This window comes from Pygocentrus nattereri, chromosome 16, assembly GCF_015220715.1.
Source record: "Pygocentrus nattereri isolate fPygNat1 chromosome 16, fPygNat1.pri, whole genome shotgun sequence".
NCBI classification, from domain to species: domain Eukaryota; kingdom Metazoa; phylum Chordata; class Actinopteri; order Characiformes; family Serrasalmidae; genus Pygocentrus; species Pygocentrus nattereri.
In genome coordinates, this window is record NC_051226.1 from 36,040,095 (window position 1) to 36,056,998 (window position 16,904).

Sequence of the window (16,904 nt, forward strand, 5' to 3'; positions counted from 1 at the left end):
TCCTGCAATACCTTCCAGCTGGCTGGTGCACTAAAGCTAAAAGCCGATTTTCCTGCTTCAGTAAAAACTCAGCACATGAAGGCTGATCCAGTCACTGCAGTGGTGTAATTTGTCATATGGCTGCAGAGCAGCTTGTAAATAAACAGAAGCCAGTGTGTTTCCTAATACACTTACGTATGGCGCGAATACACGACACAGCTTCTGTAACAACTCACCGGCTTTGTATCTGTGAAAGGGTTATACTCCTCCAGGCCAGGGGGGGCGTTCCGCGTTACTTGCGTCACTGAGGGATCCTGAGGAAGGCGAGAGAAGAGCAGAGACGCAATGGTCAGTCAGAGAGGTGACCCAGTACAGAGACCACACTGTCCTTCACAGGTGCACTGGGCAGACTTACCTGAGGCACTTCAACTGATTAGACAAACCTCATGGCTAAAAACCGAACCGTAAAAAGAGCGGTGTCAAAAAAAGAGTCTTCAAGATTACCTGATCAAACCAGATGACCTTCTACAGCTCATGATTACTCATCACGCAGTGCTATACAGCACCTTTCGAACATAAAAACTCAAATGCATGCAAACATCACCTCAAAACAACCTAATGCAAGACAAGAAACTTCCAGGGTAGATTTTGGTTTGTCCATCTGAATTTTCGTGACCAAATAGTAAGGCAAATTATTCAGTAACTACATGAAATAAATGTCAATTTTTATTTTATTTATTTTATTTTTTTGTAAAAGCTCCCTTCAAATAAACACAAAATGTGTTTTATCATCACACATGTTGCTCTATGCTTACAATTTACTGCTGAAAGCCCAACTTTGTGGAAATTTGAGGGAAAGCAGACGTAAAAAAGTCAGTTCGGCTTCTTCTATTATAAGGGTTTAAATTACATCATCTATTTGACTGGAAAGACGACAGTCCCAGCTCTCATATGACACCTTCTGAAAGTAGCTTATGGAAGTTATGAAGAACATGAAGTGCATTTTGGAACCACTGGTGGCTCCAACGAGTTCAAGAGGCCATGGAAAGTAGCATTAAAACAGAAAAAACAGCTACCAAGTAAAACAAGATTATTTACAAATATTCACCAAAGACTAGGAAGTCCTCATAAAATGCCAAACTACTTCCAGAGGCTTTTTACACTAACAATAAAAGAGCACCACTTCAACATTAATAAGCAAAGAGTTTAAATCTCTGCCGGATTTTAACAGAAAACTGCTTCAACAGGCTATTTGCGCTTCATGCTTAGGACTTCCAATAAGCCAGCACGTCACAATATAACATTCAGTAAGGCATGCAGGTCCTGCCCCATTAACAGCTCTAAAAACAAGACAAAGGACTTCTTCCTCCTTGTAAAGCTCAAGCGTGACTCTGCTTTTCTTTCCTCCTTGTCAACATCACCAACCGCTCACCGTGAAGCGTCCTCATTCTTTTCAACGACGCATGTTTTCAATCTAACTCCCAGTGGGGAGCCTCAGGGGCATTCTAGGCCTTCAGAAAAGGGCTGTCGATAACTGACAGCTAAAAAAAATAAATAAATAAAATACACGTCTTATGTTGCAGGGTTATTGCACCAAGGTATCTAGGTAATGAGCTCCTCCACTGATCAGGACTTCAGGAGCTGGACAGAAGGCCTTAAAAATCTAATTATTCAACCACCTAATTATGAAGCGGCAGAGGAATTAGCCAATCACATTTCGATTTGTAATGGGTGGAACCAACAACGTGAAGAACATGCGCAGAACGGACTTAAACATTCCGACTGGGAAAGCAATCGGATACAGGCGTTTACACCAATGTTATTCTTCGATTTAATGGGAGTGTTTCCAGGATCACCCACCTCGTTCAGTCGGATGGAATCTGTATCCCGAATAGCCTCAATCGGACTAGTCTATTCTGACTGAGGTGTTTACAGAGACATAGTCCATTCAGATTGAGCTATTAATCAGATTATTAGACTGAATGTAAACGTGACTAATGTAAGCAAACTACAAAAGCTTTGGCTAAACGATGAAACCCACGCTTCAGTTTCAGTGTTTAATTTAGTTAGTCATTAGGAAAACTCCTAAAGCGTCAACTAGAAGTGAATACGAGTCAAAACAGCGCATCCAAGTCATTTTTTCAGGGAAAGATAAATTTAGCACATTATGATTAAAAATCTGTTTTTTGATTGTGTGTAAACAACATTCAATTTCAAAACAAACCATTCAAATCACCCCATTTTTAAATCACTTTTTTCTCTGGTGTCAAAACCTGTTCAACCTATAGTAGTTTAGCCACACCCACTCCTGGGCTGCTTTTAGAGAGAGGTACAATATAGGACAGCCAATAAGAAGAGGGCTCATTTACATACACCAGTCTTACAGGCATGGTAACAAAAGCTGCCTGTTTAATTCCACGAGATAAAGAGAGGTTTGAAAATGGTCTTGAAAAACGAATAACGGCTGTTTTTGGTAAGTAAAACTATAAGTGTGCCTTGAAATACAAGATAAATGCAGGTCCTTTCGCTTATGTGTTAAATTCCACCAGCAGAGGGCGCTTAACTTCCCCATAAACCAGGACTTAACGACTTTGGGATTTGGAGAAAATGTCTCATAGCGATTTTTCTCACCAAAATTGTGACAAATTTCGAAGAAAGTCCAGGCCTGTTTTTTTTTGGCCAACAACATCACCACACACACTTTTTATAACCCTGACCAAGCTGCTCATCGATAGTTTCATAACGACCCTGAACGGCATCTGTTGAAGGCAGCAGTTCTTTTCATGTTTTTTTGGCCTTTGACATTGACAGCACACCTTGGATAATCTCTGATAGTCACAGTTCACCACTGATACCACCAGCAACAAGCTGTTAAGCTCAAAGGAAAAAAAGCTAAGGTCATGCCTTCTTATACACGGTTGGTTTGCAAGACAAAGACAGTCAATGCAGAGCATCAACCCACATCCTCAGAGCTAAAGTACTTAAACCGGCGTGACAAACTAGGCAGCAACCACAAGCCACATTGTGCGTCCTCTACAACACGCACCTTGATACACAAGACTAACATTCACTTTGTCATTACAAAACGGCTGCATGACAGTCATCCTAGCTCCTGCTCAGCTATTCAGACAGCCGTGTAGACACTGAGCAGAACAGCAGCCTCCACTGCTCTGCGTTAGGCTGTACGTGGTGGGACGTGTGAATTGTAGCACGGTCATGAAAGCTTAAGGCTCACTCTGGGCTGGAAAAACACCTTTACGTTCTTCACCGACTCAGAGAAACACCCAAGTTACTATTCTGAGCATGAGATATGGGTGCAAGTGTGACTCATAAGCAGATATGAGAAATATGCCAGTTAATCTCTATTTAATCATACTGTGCATTTGCGTTACTGCCACTCAAAGTAAGGGACTGTGGAAGGAACTACACTTCCTGTGAAAAGTGAGGATTTTGTGTCTTTGAAACGGTTAATTGAGACAAAAGGTACCTGCCCAGGGTTTGTTCGCAGCTACATTAGGTGGATTTAGCTTCAACATTCAGATTCAGGTTCATCTTCAAAGTGTCTTGAGTGGTATGAAGAGCTTGTTTTGTGTAAATAACGTTTCAACAGTTTTCCAAAATCATTGTTAAAGCTCATCTTGAATCTCTTCTGGCCCAAAGGAAGTTTAAACAGCTGATAGGTTTGAAAGCTGATGAACGCAACAGTCAAAAAAAAAACCCTAGATTTAAGATAATTCACTTGCATAAAGAAGAAGGGAGTCAAAAGAAACCAAGTTAAAAAAAAAAAAACCCAGGTGTTTCCAAAATCTGATTAAAAGCTACAGAGAAAATGGGCCTCCTAACAACCACCTGGAAGAGCTGGTAGACACCAAAACTGACCCCATCAGATAAACAGCACTTAAAGCTTTCATCTCTGAGAGAGAGGAGAACATCAAGCTGCTTCAGATCTGAAAACATCCACAGGTGTTTCTGTCCATCCTTCCACTGGGAGAAGACCACTCAGCGCTGTGGGTCTGAAAGGACGTGTAGCTGATCAAGAAGAACCTCACGGAGAAAAGGAGACAGACACATCAAACAAAGAAGCTGAGCGATGGACTGACCGCCCCAGAGTCCAGACCTCAGCACCACTGAATGTGCTTGATCACTTCAGAAAATCTAACCAGCTTCTAAGACTGAGCTTTGGAGGCGAGTCTGCAGATTCACTTGAGGAAAGTGAGCCTCCTGAACAGAATGGAAGCTCTAATAAAGGTAAAGAGTGGACAAACAATGATATGAGATATTATAAGCAGCTGTTAAGGCTTCTATGGTATTTTCTCTCCCCTATTGCTTATTGGCTCTTCTGAGAGAATGATGCATCAGAATTTTCTTAAGAAATTATTAGGAAGTATTTGGAGGCACATACTGCACCATCAGGTTCAATATGCTCATATGAGCAATACGGAACTACAAGGCGACACTAGGGACACTATAAATTTGTCAATGTCCCCAACAAACCCGAGCTGCACGTCAGCTAAAGGGCATTATTCAGACCTTTCAGCGCCCCAGCCGTTTCTTTGGTCGGTCTAATTAATAGAGCAAAGCTCCCCTGAACAGCAGCCCATACCGGACGAGCTAATCCTCAGCCAACGCCGCTGCCGAAGCTAAATCAGATTAACCTGCAGAACAATGGACAGGAGAGCATGACATTAGATAAAATAAAGCGACAGGGAACCAGAGTGACCGCCAGTTTGGGACAAAATGAGAGAATGAGAGAATATGAGAGAGAGAGAGAGAGAGAGAGAGAGAGAGAGAGAGAGAGAGAGAGAGAGAGAGAGAGAGAGAGAGAGAGAGAGAGAGAGAGAGAGAGAGATCCGGCTGCTTCGTAGGCTTAAGGAATATTTCAGGGCTTCTCTCCGTTTTGATTCTGAAGGAGAAAGGGGATATTTGATGGAGACGCAGGCTATAATTTCCAGCTGGCAGGGAAGAGATGATTCCAATAATTTTCGCTGGCTATAAATAGGCAAAACCAAGAATGTGAGAATGTGTGTGACCATGGAGAGAAGAGAGCAGAGGGAAGGAGCTTTTTTCCCCTCCAATAGAAAGACGGTTCATTATCGAACAACAGGGCACGTGAGAGCTCTTAATTAACAGCGTGGTCTACGGACCCGTACCCCTCGCAGCGTCCGGCCGCGCGCACACGCTCCTCCTTTTCCACTGCTGGCACAATAAGGAGGTCTGTATACCTGAGGCATCTCTGGTTCGAGTGGGAAGAGGCTGGCTCGCTGTCAGGAGCCCGACACCATCAATATTTCACACTGTGTAGCGATGAATGTTTCATGCGCCAATTGTGTGTATGCATGAAGACGAAGACAAACAGCAAGCTGCTCTCGCAAACTCTGATCTGGCAGACCCTTATAGCAGCACACACGGACCACTGGCGCTCTACCTGTTGCATCTGCAAGTGACATGCAAGCAAAATCAAGCAACTTGCACATTCCCCTCAATGTGAAATCGGAAACAGAGACCACCTTTCTTCAGCGAGACAGATCCTGAAACCCTGAGCTGAGAGTAAGCCACGAATATCGCTGTTGTTTTTACTTTGTGTGGAAATTTCACGATGAATGGGCCAAAGGAAAAAGCCCAAAAATGACTTGGAAAGACGTCTGGTTCCTTTGACTTACATTAAAAGTAGACTAGGTTTTTTCCCTCTCCTGTAAAGTTACTATTTTGTTCAGACAACAGCGAGACATTGCAATACAGTTAAAAATTCTGGCTTTGGTACGCATTACGGCGTGTGACCCTATTTTTATAGGTTAACAGTGGCGAATTCTTCTGAGCCCTCCCTTCACTTTTTAACAAGAAAACATGTTGGTTGTTTAACATAAATCTGAAACTGTTCTTGAGCAAAACAGTAAAAAAAATCAAATGATATAAATGATGTATATATATATATATATATATATATATATATATATATATATATATATATATATAATCCTATGTCAATATTGCGTTCTAATATTAGCCCCGCAAGCCTGAAATTTTACAAGGCTGAAATATTCCACCTTAAATGTAGCAGCAGTACATTCTGGCAACTGTACAAGTGTCTGAATGTAGCTGCTGCACCATTTAAGAGGAATATTTTAGGCATTATTGCTTCAGTACCACCTGGTTCTTGGCTCTTTTCGCGTACTACAGCCCCGAGCCTGTGACGGCTGACTGAGTCAGACGACTCACAGGCGGTACAAGACGAAACAGAAGTGCAGCTATCGGTCTAGTGCTCATGTTACCCTAAGTCTGACCCCAAAAGTCTGCTGCTTGGAAAATAGGTGAAACGTCCCTGACTCAGACATTCAGCCAAATAGGCTAACGTTCCCATGGTTGGGGGTTCCCGAGTGCTGCCACAATGTAAGTATTGGCCTCATCATCAGGAGATCCTGAGATCGATCCCTGGTGATGCTACTGTCGTCCGTGGCCGGTTGTCCGTGAGAGCACAACTGGCCTCGCTCTCTCGGGTGGGTGGTATGGCTCCCCATCTCACCCTCCTCACCCAGGTGATTGGCGAATGCCCTCCTAGCGCTGGTGGTATTAGGTGATCAGGGGAGTCCAAACAAGTGGGTGGAATTGGACACGTGTAAAAAAACAATTTGCATGGTTTGCACGTTGCATTATCCGTGTTTCCCTGTGGCAGACTAGTATAATGATTATGACCACACTCATACCTGAGGCAGAATATCACCCACTACTCAATAAGTGTTCGTGTTTATACATAATTGCACCCCAGGTGACATCACCTATCTTTAACGAATCACAAGCTGAGACGGTAGCGGAGATGTTTCGACCCACCAAGTGTGTTTCGCCTTCTGTGCATAATTTGTACCGTGGCCTGTTTCTAAAGACAGAAACGTGACACGAGCTGTGGCTGATCAGGATCTGACAGCATGACCTGGACGCAGCTCCCCAAGAAGACAGAGCAGGGAGGGACAACATACTGCTCAGTTACTGCAATGAAAAACAGATAAACACACGGTCGATACTCTCCACACATTCAATTACCATAATTTAGAACAAAGGGAGGGACGAATCATGTCCATTTGGTTATTGTGACACGAAATGGACACTGGGATACAAGAAGGGACAATAGACTAATCTTTCAGATATAACACAGAACAGATACAGGGGCACGGAGAGGAACGACATCATCTGGGACGAGCATTTCAGTCAAACTGAAACACCTCAGAAGCTACTCAGCGTCTGACTATAACTGTACTGTATTAAACCCAGACCAGCAAATCCACAGCAGATGAAACGACTGGAAATTTACAACAGAAAAATCCAGTTTTTAAAAGAAACGGACTTTCATCTTAGTTAACGCGATTAGCCTAGCCACTAAGTCTTATCACGTAGTTTTGATCTGGAAAACTGTGTGTTTATGAAGAGGTAGTTGATGAGTTTCTACTGTATTAAATCTACACAAATAGAATGTAAAACCAGCCTGATGATTACTGCTACTTTTCTCTGACGCATACTATGTGCTACAGCTGCACTTTGTACTATCTGTGGTGCAGGGCTTTAGCCTTTAGGCTGATGTAGATTCTTTCTAACCTTCCTTCTTTGGAGTACACAGATAAGAAGCTATGACTGAAACATAAAGCTATTCACTAAGCAGAGTTTAAAAGCCTCATGTTTGTTTTATGAGAATAAATAACATTAGGGTCAAACTGATTGGTGTAATACGAATACAGTCTCAGAAAAAAGGTAAACTTAAAGAAGCAAGCTTCAGACATTCAACTCATCTTGGATGATCGACTATTAAACCGGACACATTAGTTCAATTAAAACTGATTTTAATGTCCAATTCTTGTTTATCATTTTCAGATCACTGTCTGATTTTAGCAGAGTTCAGATGAACATCACACCTTGCTAAACGATGAAGTTTTAACCAGCGAGGTTTAAACAGCAGTTCTTCATACGCCAACAGTAAAAGCACTACACTAATATCTAATCTTAGATTTGGGACCTGTGGAGTCACACGCGAGCAGAACGAATGGCTTTACATGCCACACAGCTTAACTCCGAGTCAAAAGGCTAAGACTGGGTCGAGCATTGTTGGAGAGGGGAATTTTAGCCTTTCTAATGACCTGCCTAAAATTTCACCACCCCAAAAGCATGTAGTCTGTTTTCACAGCAAGTTCCCCCAAAATGAAGGGAGTTGGAAGAAACACATCGAGACCACAGTGTGTACCATTTTTCCTCGTCCAACACATTTGATTATGCCCAGGAACAGCTTGATGAGTCAGGAATGTTAGAGCAGGAAAGACAGTAAAGTCTCCAGTGCAGGTCTGGTGGGATCCACCACTTCGACTGAATAAGCACAGTGCTGGAAGCGGAATGGGTCTAAAGCTTCTCCCACAAAAGTACACACCATTCCCAAAACGCTCGTTCAGAAAGTGCAGAAAATGCTTGGTACTAGAGAAATGTATTGAGTCAGAAGCTTTCGCAGTGGTGGCGATAGGAACCGGACTCAACTTTAATAGTTTTGGTGCATGTTTTACCTTTATTAATAAATAAAGAGGTACCTGCAAGGCACATGACGCCAAACAGAACCCAAAGAAATCTTTGTACTTCAAATTTTCCACTCATTTATCATCAAAAACTACACATGCATACAAAAACTATAAAGATGCGTCGGTTCACTGGTGGTTTAGGACAGTAAATAAAATGTATGTTTGTGTTGTACACATGGCGACTCCTGGTTCCTATCATCACCACCCCTGTAAAGAAATCTGCATTAGGTCAGGGTGACAGGGCAATGCAACTGGAGCTCGTCCATGATTGACAAGTAACCTCATGGCGATGCGTACAAGCCATGCTAATCGCCGTGTTGGAGAAGAGAACAGAGAGAGAACTAATTCACTGTTACAGTTTGCTATATATGTTGGGAAACTCAGGCTCACGTTTCTTTAATACACCAATAGTCCGTTTTTCGCTGTTTACCAGAAGTTTAGAAGCTGCCTGCAGGCTCTCTTTGCTACAAACTAGTGTTAGCTTTCCCTCATAAATGGCTCGGCTACTTATTTTACTTTGTCAGGTTTAGTTTGAGTGCGTGGAACCGAAAATGAATCTCTCGAAAGTTCAGCTTCAGAGTCGCTCACTGCAGTGAATCATCCAAGCTGAATAGACTGTATATATTTTCCCGTGGCAGCTAGCTCTAGATCTAGAACCTTTAAAAAATAGAGAACGCTCTTCTGATCTCCGTTCATGGTTGGTAAACAGCATCAGAAAAAAGGTAACATAGTATTTAACTTTATATATACATATATGTGTTCAATTCAGTTTTACTGTTAATACCTTGGGTTATTATTAGGCCTTTTAGAGCCAGTTGGCGACACTAAAGTGAACTCCTCACAGTCACTGCTCTGAGTGATTTACAGTCTGAGTAAGATCTGATGTATTTTCCATACAGCTTAAGTGGACCGGTGGCTGCATTATGACAACTTACTTACAATCATAGCTGAACTCCAGTGTGACTTCCCTGTAACATGAGAAAAAACCTCAGAAGTTTCTCCAGCAGGGAGTGCTATTAGCACACAAGTCGCCAAGGATCTACACCAGAAGGAGCTCACAAATGCACATGTTTTCACAAAGATCTATTAATACATAATTTACATAAATGCATATCATTTTTGAGTTCAATCATTAAAAGCATCATTAAAAGTCAATATTACAAAAGCACATACACTAAAAACAGAACAGAAAGCAGGTCAAAGCTACAGCAGACTGCATGCATCGGGGGTGAACACAACTAGAAACTATTGTGCTAATTATTTTCAGATGTAGCCCAGGCCTCGGTGGTCGATAACGAACCAAATCACACTGAAACAGACCGACTGTTTATCTCAAGCAATTAAAAAAAAACAAAACAACCAAAAACTTGCAAACAAAAGGTTAGGTAAGACAGGGTTAAAGGAAACCCCTGAAATGCATTTCTTCAATTGTAACTCTGTCTGTCTGTAACCAGAGGAAAAGAAACCGTAAAAACTACCACCAGCACCTCAGATACACCTACGAGTTTCAATCTGAAACTTCAGAACCACCAGACTTTCTATTTGCTCGAGGCTGGAAAGAAGTTACTGACTGTGACCGTATCCACAGCAACAGCAGTTTGTCCTTGAGACAGCAGCAGGGCGTCGGCGAATAAAGGAGATGTAGGAAACTCGGCACATAATTATTTATCATTACGCATATATGTTTAAATTAAAAGCAATCGTCTCATTTAAAGCATGGACAGCACTGCTTCTCTCCCCCAATGCATGCTCATTCATCTTTCTAGGCCTCCCCCTCCTCTCTCCCCCTCTCTTGTCCATCCTGCTCTCTCCTTTCTTCCCTTCTCTCTCCTCATTACAGCTCTTACTGTTCTGTCTGAAACATAATAAGCTCACATGAGCAGCAACCTGATGTTCTACATTCACAAAACACAGTTCACTGTTTTCATAAAACACACATCCTCTCTGTGGCTACCTGCATCTCACACTCGTCCGCTGAGCAGAGCTCCCAGCTCCCAGTGTGACCGTGGCAGCTCCTGTTTACTCAGTGGTTTTGACACCGGCAGCTGCAGCGCAGAGGAACCAGCAGCAAAAACCAACGCTGCTCAGCAGCTACATGCAACTATACCTGCACTGCAAGACCTGCAGCCATGGCACAGTGCCTCGCTCAGTTTCAAAATGCAGTTAAATGCAGGGTAAAGTGATTTACTGCTACCTTAGCGGTATCACTAGTGCCGTCACCAGCGTGCACTTTTTTGACTGCGAGTTTATATTAATAATTTCACTTAATGATTTAATGGTCTTTTCTTGTTCATTGCATGCAACTACTAAAGTGTCAACCCAAAGTTGCCCAACACGCTGTGTGTTTACTTGTTAGCCAACGCTGGTTGTACAGTTGAAACGATGCAGTACGATGCTGACAGCACACATGCTACAAATGCCTTACATATTAGCTACACAGCTAACGAATAAACAGACTACCCACAGGAGCTCACCAGTTCATATATTAGTAGTTTAGAACTGTGACTCGATGAATTCACCAAACTAGCATGGAAAATGACTGCAGTCAGATTCAATTACTGCGATTAGGTAATCGCTGTGACAGCCTAGCTATCATGACATGGTATCATGGGTTTAACTCACATTTCTGCCGTGATAAACTCCCTACAGCAGTCACTGGTTTTATCTCTCATTTATTACTCTGATGGGCCTCTAACAGCAGCCACTAACAGTAAGAATGACTGTACCACCAACACTGCTACCGATCAGTGACACTAACCGTTCCCAGTCACTACCAGTGACCGTCAGTCGCTGTTCCCAGTCAGTAACAGCTCCCAGTTTTCATGGATCTATTCCTCATTTATTACTCCAGTTGGCCTCTAGCAGCAGTCAGACAATATCACTGTAACGCTGTAACTAGTCAGTAACAGTGACTACTTTTTTTCCATAGATCAATTTCTCAGTTCTCTGCCTCTGACAGCAACCAGTGATCATCACTACTTAATCTATACTTCTGTCCAAACTTCTATATCTATACTAAACCTATACTTCTTTTCCTTTCCTATACAAAACAATACAATATAAAATATAACTGCCAGCTTCTATCCTCTACTCAACTCGCTCTTGTTGTGTTATTGTTTTGCTATCCGGTGTCGACCAGAGGAAGATGGGCTCCACTACTGAGTCCTGGCTCCTCTGAAGGTTTCTTCCTTTCATTGTTGGGGAGTTTTATTTGTCACCGTCACTTCTGGTTTGGTTATTTGGGGCTGGAGTTTCTGTAAAGCTGTTGTTACAGCGCTCGTTGTGACCTTGCTTGCTAGAACAGGAGTGCTGCTGTTTCATGCTCATCACACAGCTAGTCACTGATCATCTGCTTTCTTGAAAAACTCTGCACCATTATAACAATGTAAGCACTCAAATTTGCTACTCAAGACAGCGAGAACACGTTTTTACCCATTACCCAGCGTTATTTATCTTATAAAACAAACACATCACCGTGTTCAGAACGACTGAGCTACCAAAAACCTGTGGAATGTCCAAACAGTAAGCAAAACCACACCTGATTCTAATTAAGACCCAAATAAATTGGTGTTTTGTTTGTTTATGGTCAGAACATGTCTGCCCCCCCAGCACTGCTCCTACAGATATCCCTACCTAGATGCCGCGTTGCCTGTTATTCTCCATCTGAGGTGATACGTCTGAGCGTCCACCATATTGGAGAGGTCAAGATCCGCTTATGAACAAATTCAATTGTATTGAGAGACGATGAGTCTCAGGATTAACTCGACCACAAATTCCTTATTACTCAACTGATTTCCACCAAATCTATTTTGTTATAATCCTCAGATGACCAGCAGGACATTATTCAGTCTGTACCTGATGTTAAAAACCAAGTTTAGTGCAAGAAACACAATCGGACATACATCAGCAAATCCATCAGTGTGAATCACTTCTAATCTAAATACACAAACATAACAAACCTCCAAAACACAGTAAAAAGGGCTTCCTAGTCGCCAGCTTCTTGCTCAAGTTGTCCCGTACCATCTTAAATGGTGCAGCAGTCACTTGCTGGTACCTGAAGCTGCACCATTTAAGGTGGAAAACAATGTTAATCTATTATGAACATCTACACGGATCAAGGAGTGCTATAACTTGCCGAGCTTCAAAGCTTAAAACATCACTGCAAATAAATAACTACTACACAAAGATCAAGAGCCTTAAATATTAAATCAAATAAGCTTGATATAAAACCAGAGGAAAAACCAACATCACACCAACCATGTGCCACACCAAGCACATGACCATATGTACACAAACATGAGCGTGGATCACTGCGCTCCCTCCGTTGGATAATCCTATCCCACTTTTGGAGAACCATATTCTTGAAATAGTGGAATTGTGGACAGCATCTTTCTTCAACTGCAGCTCTGTAATGGTACTGAATGCAGTCCAGCTGCAATGTTGACCTCCAACACAGCATCTAGGTGTGTATATCTATGGTGTACCAACCTGCCCTTTCTATTTCATCACTGCTGTGGTGAGAATAAACCACCACCCAAATAACATCTCGTCAGTGGTGGTCCCATGGCGGTCCGTTCCCACTGATGAATGGTGTAGAGGAGGGCTGATGAACTGTGCATGAACAGATGGGCTGAACGGAGTCGTTTTAAACCTGCAGAGTGAATATATACGGTAAAAACGGTCACTGAGTATACGCGTTTCACGTGTCCACCCCCTGTATACTCCCACCGAACAGCCGGCTTTAACACAATTAAAGCCTCCATTCAGTTCCTAGCTGCGGTTGTCATGGGTTGCATCGTAGTGAGGCTGCTTTCTTGTTATGATTTTACACAGCCTGGCTGAGGGATTTCTGGCAAGCCTTTTAACAAAAACATGGGAAACACATCACCAGCTTTTGTCATGCACATCAAAGGCTTACTTGGGCTAAATGCCTTTTATCTGCTGTCCCTGGAAAGCAGAGACATATGCAAAAAACAGGCTAGAGGTTTTGAGAAGGTTCTTTCTAGTGCTGGGGGATATGACCTTAAATCAATAATCACGATTAGTTGAATATTTAATTTGATTACGATTAATGAATGATTATTTTGTTTGTTCTTTTTTGTCCTCAGAGTTCAGTGACAAGGTTTGTACTGTAAATATACTCTGCATATCATATCTTATTGTAAATCGTCTGAACACCCAGATCAGAATTTGCTCGGCTTTTACGTCAATCCAACTCGACATTCGTCATAAGTTCCAAGCTGCTGGGACCTCAAACAAATGGGGTGATATTTCTGTAAAAAACTAGAAGAGACTCGTCCTTAACTGCTCTGTGTTTGAAGAGATTTAGAAAGAAATGGGAGAACGTGGCCGCGGGAGAACGTGGCCGCGGGAGAACGTGGCCGCAGCGTCAAAGAACAGATAAAAGTCTTTAAAAAGTTTAAAGAATCCACAGACACAAAACAAAGAAATGACTGCGCCCTTTTTACAGTGAGCTCATTTTGGGTGATGAGCCCAGCTGTCAGTCAAGTGAAGCTTCATGACGGCTCCTGTGATGCAGATGAAGATGAAGCTGATCCTCCGGGAGTGACGGGCGTTTGTTGGCAGTTGTGACTGTTTACCTTTAGTATTAAAGATACTGTGAACAGCCAGACTAAAAAAAATAAATAAATAAAAAAAAATCAGATTTGGGCCACTTTTACCTGCTGTGTGAACGTAGCCTTGGCTTCCACGTCGCAGAATGGGCGCGGCCGAGTCACGTGCGGTAGTAGGTTTTTAAGAGGACAGTACATGAAACACACAGATTAATCGCCAAACACTAGTTCCTGCATTAGAAACGTCACACTAACTTGTCATTAAAGGTACTTGCTTTCGTGAAGGGATCTCCACTTTGTAGTCTGAGTGCAAGGAGTTTGAAAATGATGTAATTCTGGGCTTCCACTTCTAAATTTAGCTGAATTATCAAGAAAAACATCCAAGCTTATTTTACAACGGTACGTGAAACTGTACCCATATTACACTCTGCATTTGGGCTTTTGATTGGAAATGATGCATTATACACACTTCGAACACAAGGTTTTTTTAAATACTGGTTTTGTTGGCGTGTAACTCGGACCCTGTTTATCACTAGGAAGGTGAGCACCACACTGAACAAGCAGAATGCTAATGCTAACCCTAACGAGCCAACAGCTCTTCTGAGTCAGCGTTTCTAACAGCGCAGCCACAGAGGAATACACAAATCCCACCGATCTGACCGGCTGGGTCTGCACAGACAACAAACAGCACAGCTGGGCAATGACAGGCCGGTGTGATTAGCTGTGATCTCTCATAAACCGAGCCGGGGAAAAGCCCGATTCCAGGTCCGTGGAGAAAGAAGACAGCGGCCCGACTGCTTTCGGTTAAAGCCCAAAAATGTGAGGACGCTGTAATTTAGCAGCGCAGAACTCAATATGCCTCACAAGCCTGGAGCAGAAAGCGCACGGTGGTCTGTGAATTATTGATGTTTTTGGTGCTTCGGTCCGAGAGCCAAACCAACGCTCCGGTGTAGAGTTACTGAGAAACTCGCTGCGGCTTTCTGAATTCCATTACAGCACATTAGCCTCGAAAACCTCTCAATTATTCTTCCTCTGCAACCGAGCCCAAAGTCACGCAACAGAAAGTGTTGTTTTCAACCAAACCAGAAAACAGCTAGTGTGTTTCTACTTCTACATAGTGCACATCCTTCTTTCGGCGATCTAAGAAAAATATTTCATTCAAGGTTTTCTGTATTAATGTAGATTACTATAACTCTGTAGTACAACACGTGTATATAAAAATACATGGATATACACATTTTATTAATCTGTTACCTCATGTTAGATTAACCTGACAAATAAGTAAACAAAATAGTATAAACATGGACAGCCTTGCCAAGTCTGAGAAACTTAATATTATATGCCTTAATTGAGTCATTATGACTGTTTAGGCGGGTGAAGAACTGTCTTTAGAAATTGTGAGCTTATTCCAGAGCATAATAAATACTCTTGATTCTTCAAAACCGTCTGCTAACACCCACGATCCATGACCTCCTCTCAGCAGCTGGCTGAGGATCTGAAAATGCAACAGAATAGATGGCTGCAAAGCAGAGGAGACATATGAAAAGATAAAACTGCTCATATTCTGGCCAGAAAGGCAAAGTAAAACCCCCACATGACAGCAAAGAGTGGTGGTGCCCTGTTCTACTGTGCAGTACTGTTTAATGCAGATCATGTTTGTGCAAAGACTCATTAAATCACCTTATCGGCAACCACATCACACATCAAAGCAGTGGTGGACAAGGTGAAGTTCCTCCCTTTAGACTTCAACTTGAGTAAAAGTACTAAAGTATTTCCCTTCAAATGTACTTAAGTATAAAGTAAAAGTACTAAAAGAGTAATTCTGGCTCTGATCTGGTCCTGTTATCATTTTTATAACCAGACTGGCTTCATGAACTCTTTTCAGGTGAAAGTCCTCCAGCGTCTCTCTTGGTAAACCAGTCTTTTAATAGAACGTCATTAATTAGTGACGCTGACGTCTATTAAAATGATCAGAAGCACAAAACACTGAAGGTAAACAGTTTCCATCAGGGAGAACCGAGTGGCTCTGAAATCACTTTTTACACACAAGCAAAGTTTCAGTTTCAGATTTATTTACAACTTAGTTCCAAGTTTAAGTTGAATAAAAACTGGCTTTAAACTCAGGATCACAGATGAGCTCCTTTACTATGTTGATCTGTAGGCGTCTGTTCATAAACATAAACCAGCCCAAACTCATTTACTATAAAATGAAACGGTGTTTGTAGAAATTCAGAAAAAAGCCGCGTCAGTCTCGACTGCATATGTGGACATATTTCTATATTGTGCTCTATTTACACAAAGTTAGGTTAGTTCATCATTTATGTTGAACAGACTCTCCCAAAGTTTTACGCTGCTGCGTTGACGTTGAACCGCGTGCTGCACTGGGTCGGTATGACCAACAGGTCAAAACCAGCTCTAAACAAAGTGACCGCTGGGCCCTGATTGGTGCTCTGGCTTTGCGCTTCTTTCGTTTTGACATGTTACGTTTTTATACACACAGAAACCAAAAGGAACGACAGATTTCTCAAAATGTAGGAGGAAAAAGTCGGATATTAGACTCTGAAATGTAGTGGAGTGAAAGGAAAAAGTCGCCCAGAACGGAGAAACTTCAGTACAGATACACCAAAAATACTAAAGTACAGAAACTAATTACATTTACTAAGTTACTGTCCACCACTGTGCAAAAGTCAACGCCTGAAGAATGCAAAACAACATCTACATCAGCCAGAGGCATTTTAGAAACGAGTATTAAGGACTGATGTAGTAAAGTGGAACTTTCTGGTCAATCACCAAAGTTATGTTTGGA

General features: G+C 42.1%; 1 protein-coding gene across 1 annotated transcript in view; it reads right to left on the reverse strand.

Moving 5' to 3' along the window:
- scamp1 (secretory carrier membrane protein 1) overlaps positions 1-16,904 on the reverse strand; it is a 46,939-nt gene that overhangs the window by 18,217 nt on the left and 11,818 nt on the right. Inside the window, exon 2 of the mRNA XM_037546009.1 lies at positions 216-293. Coding sequence (XP_037401906.1) covers positions 216-293 — 78 coding nt within the window. The remainder of the gene's footprint in view (positions 1-215; positions 294-16,904) is intronic.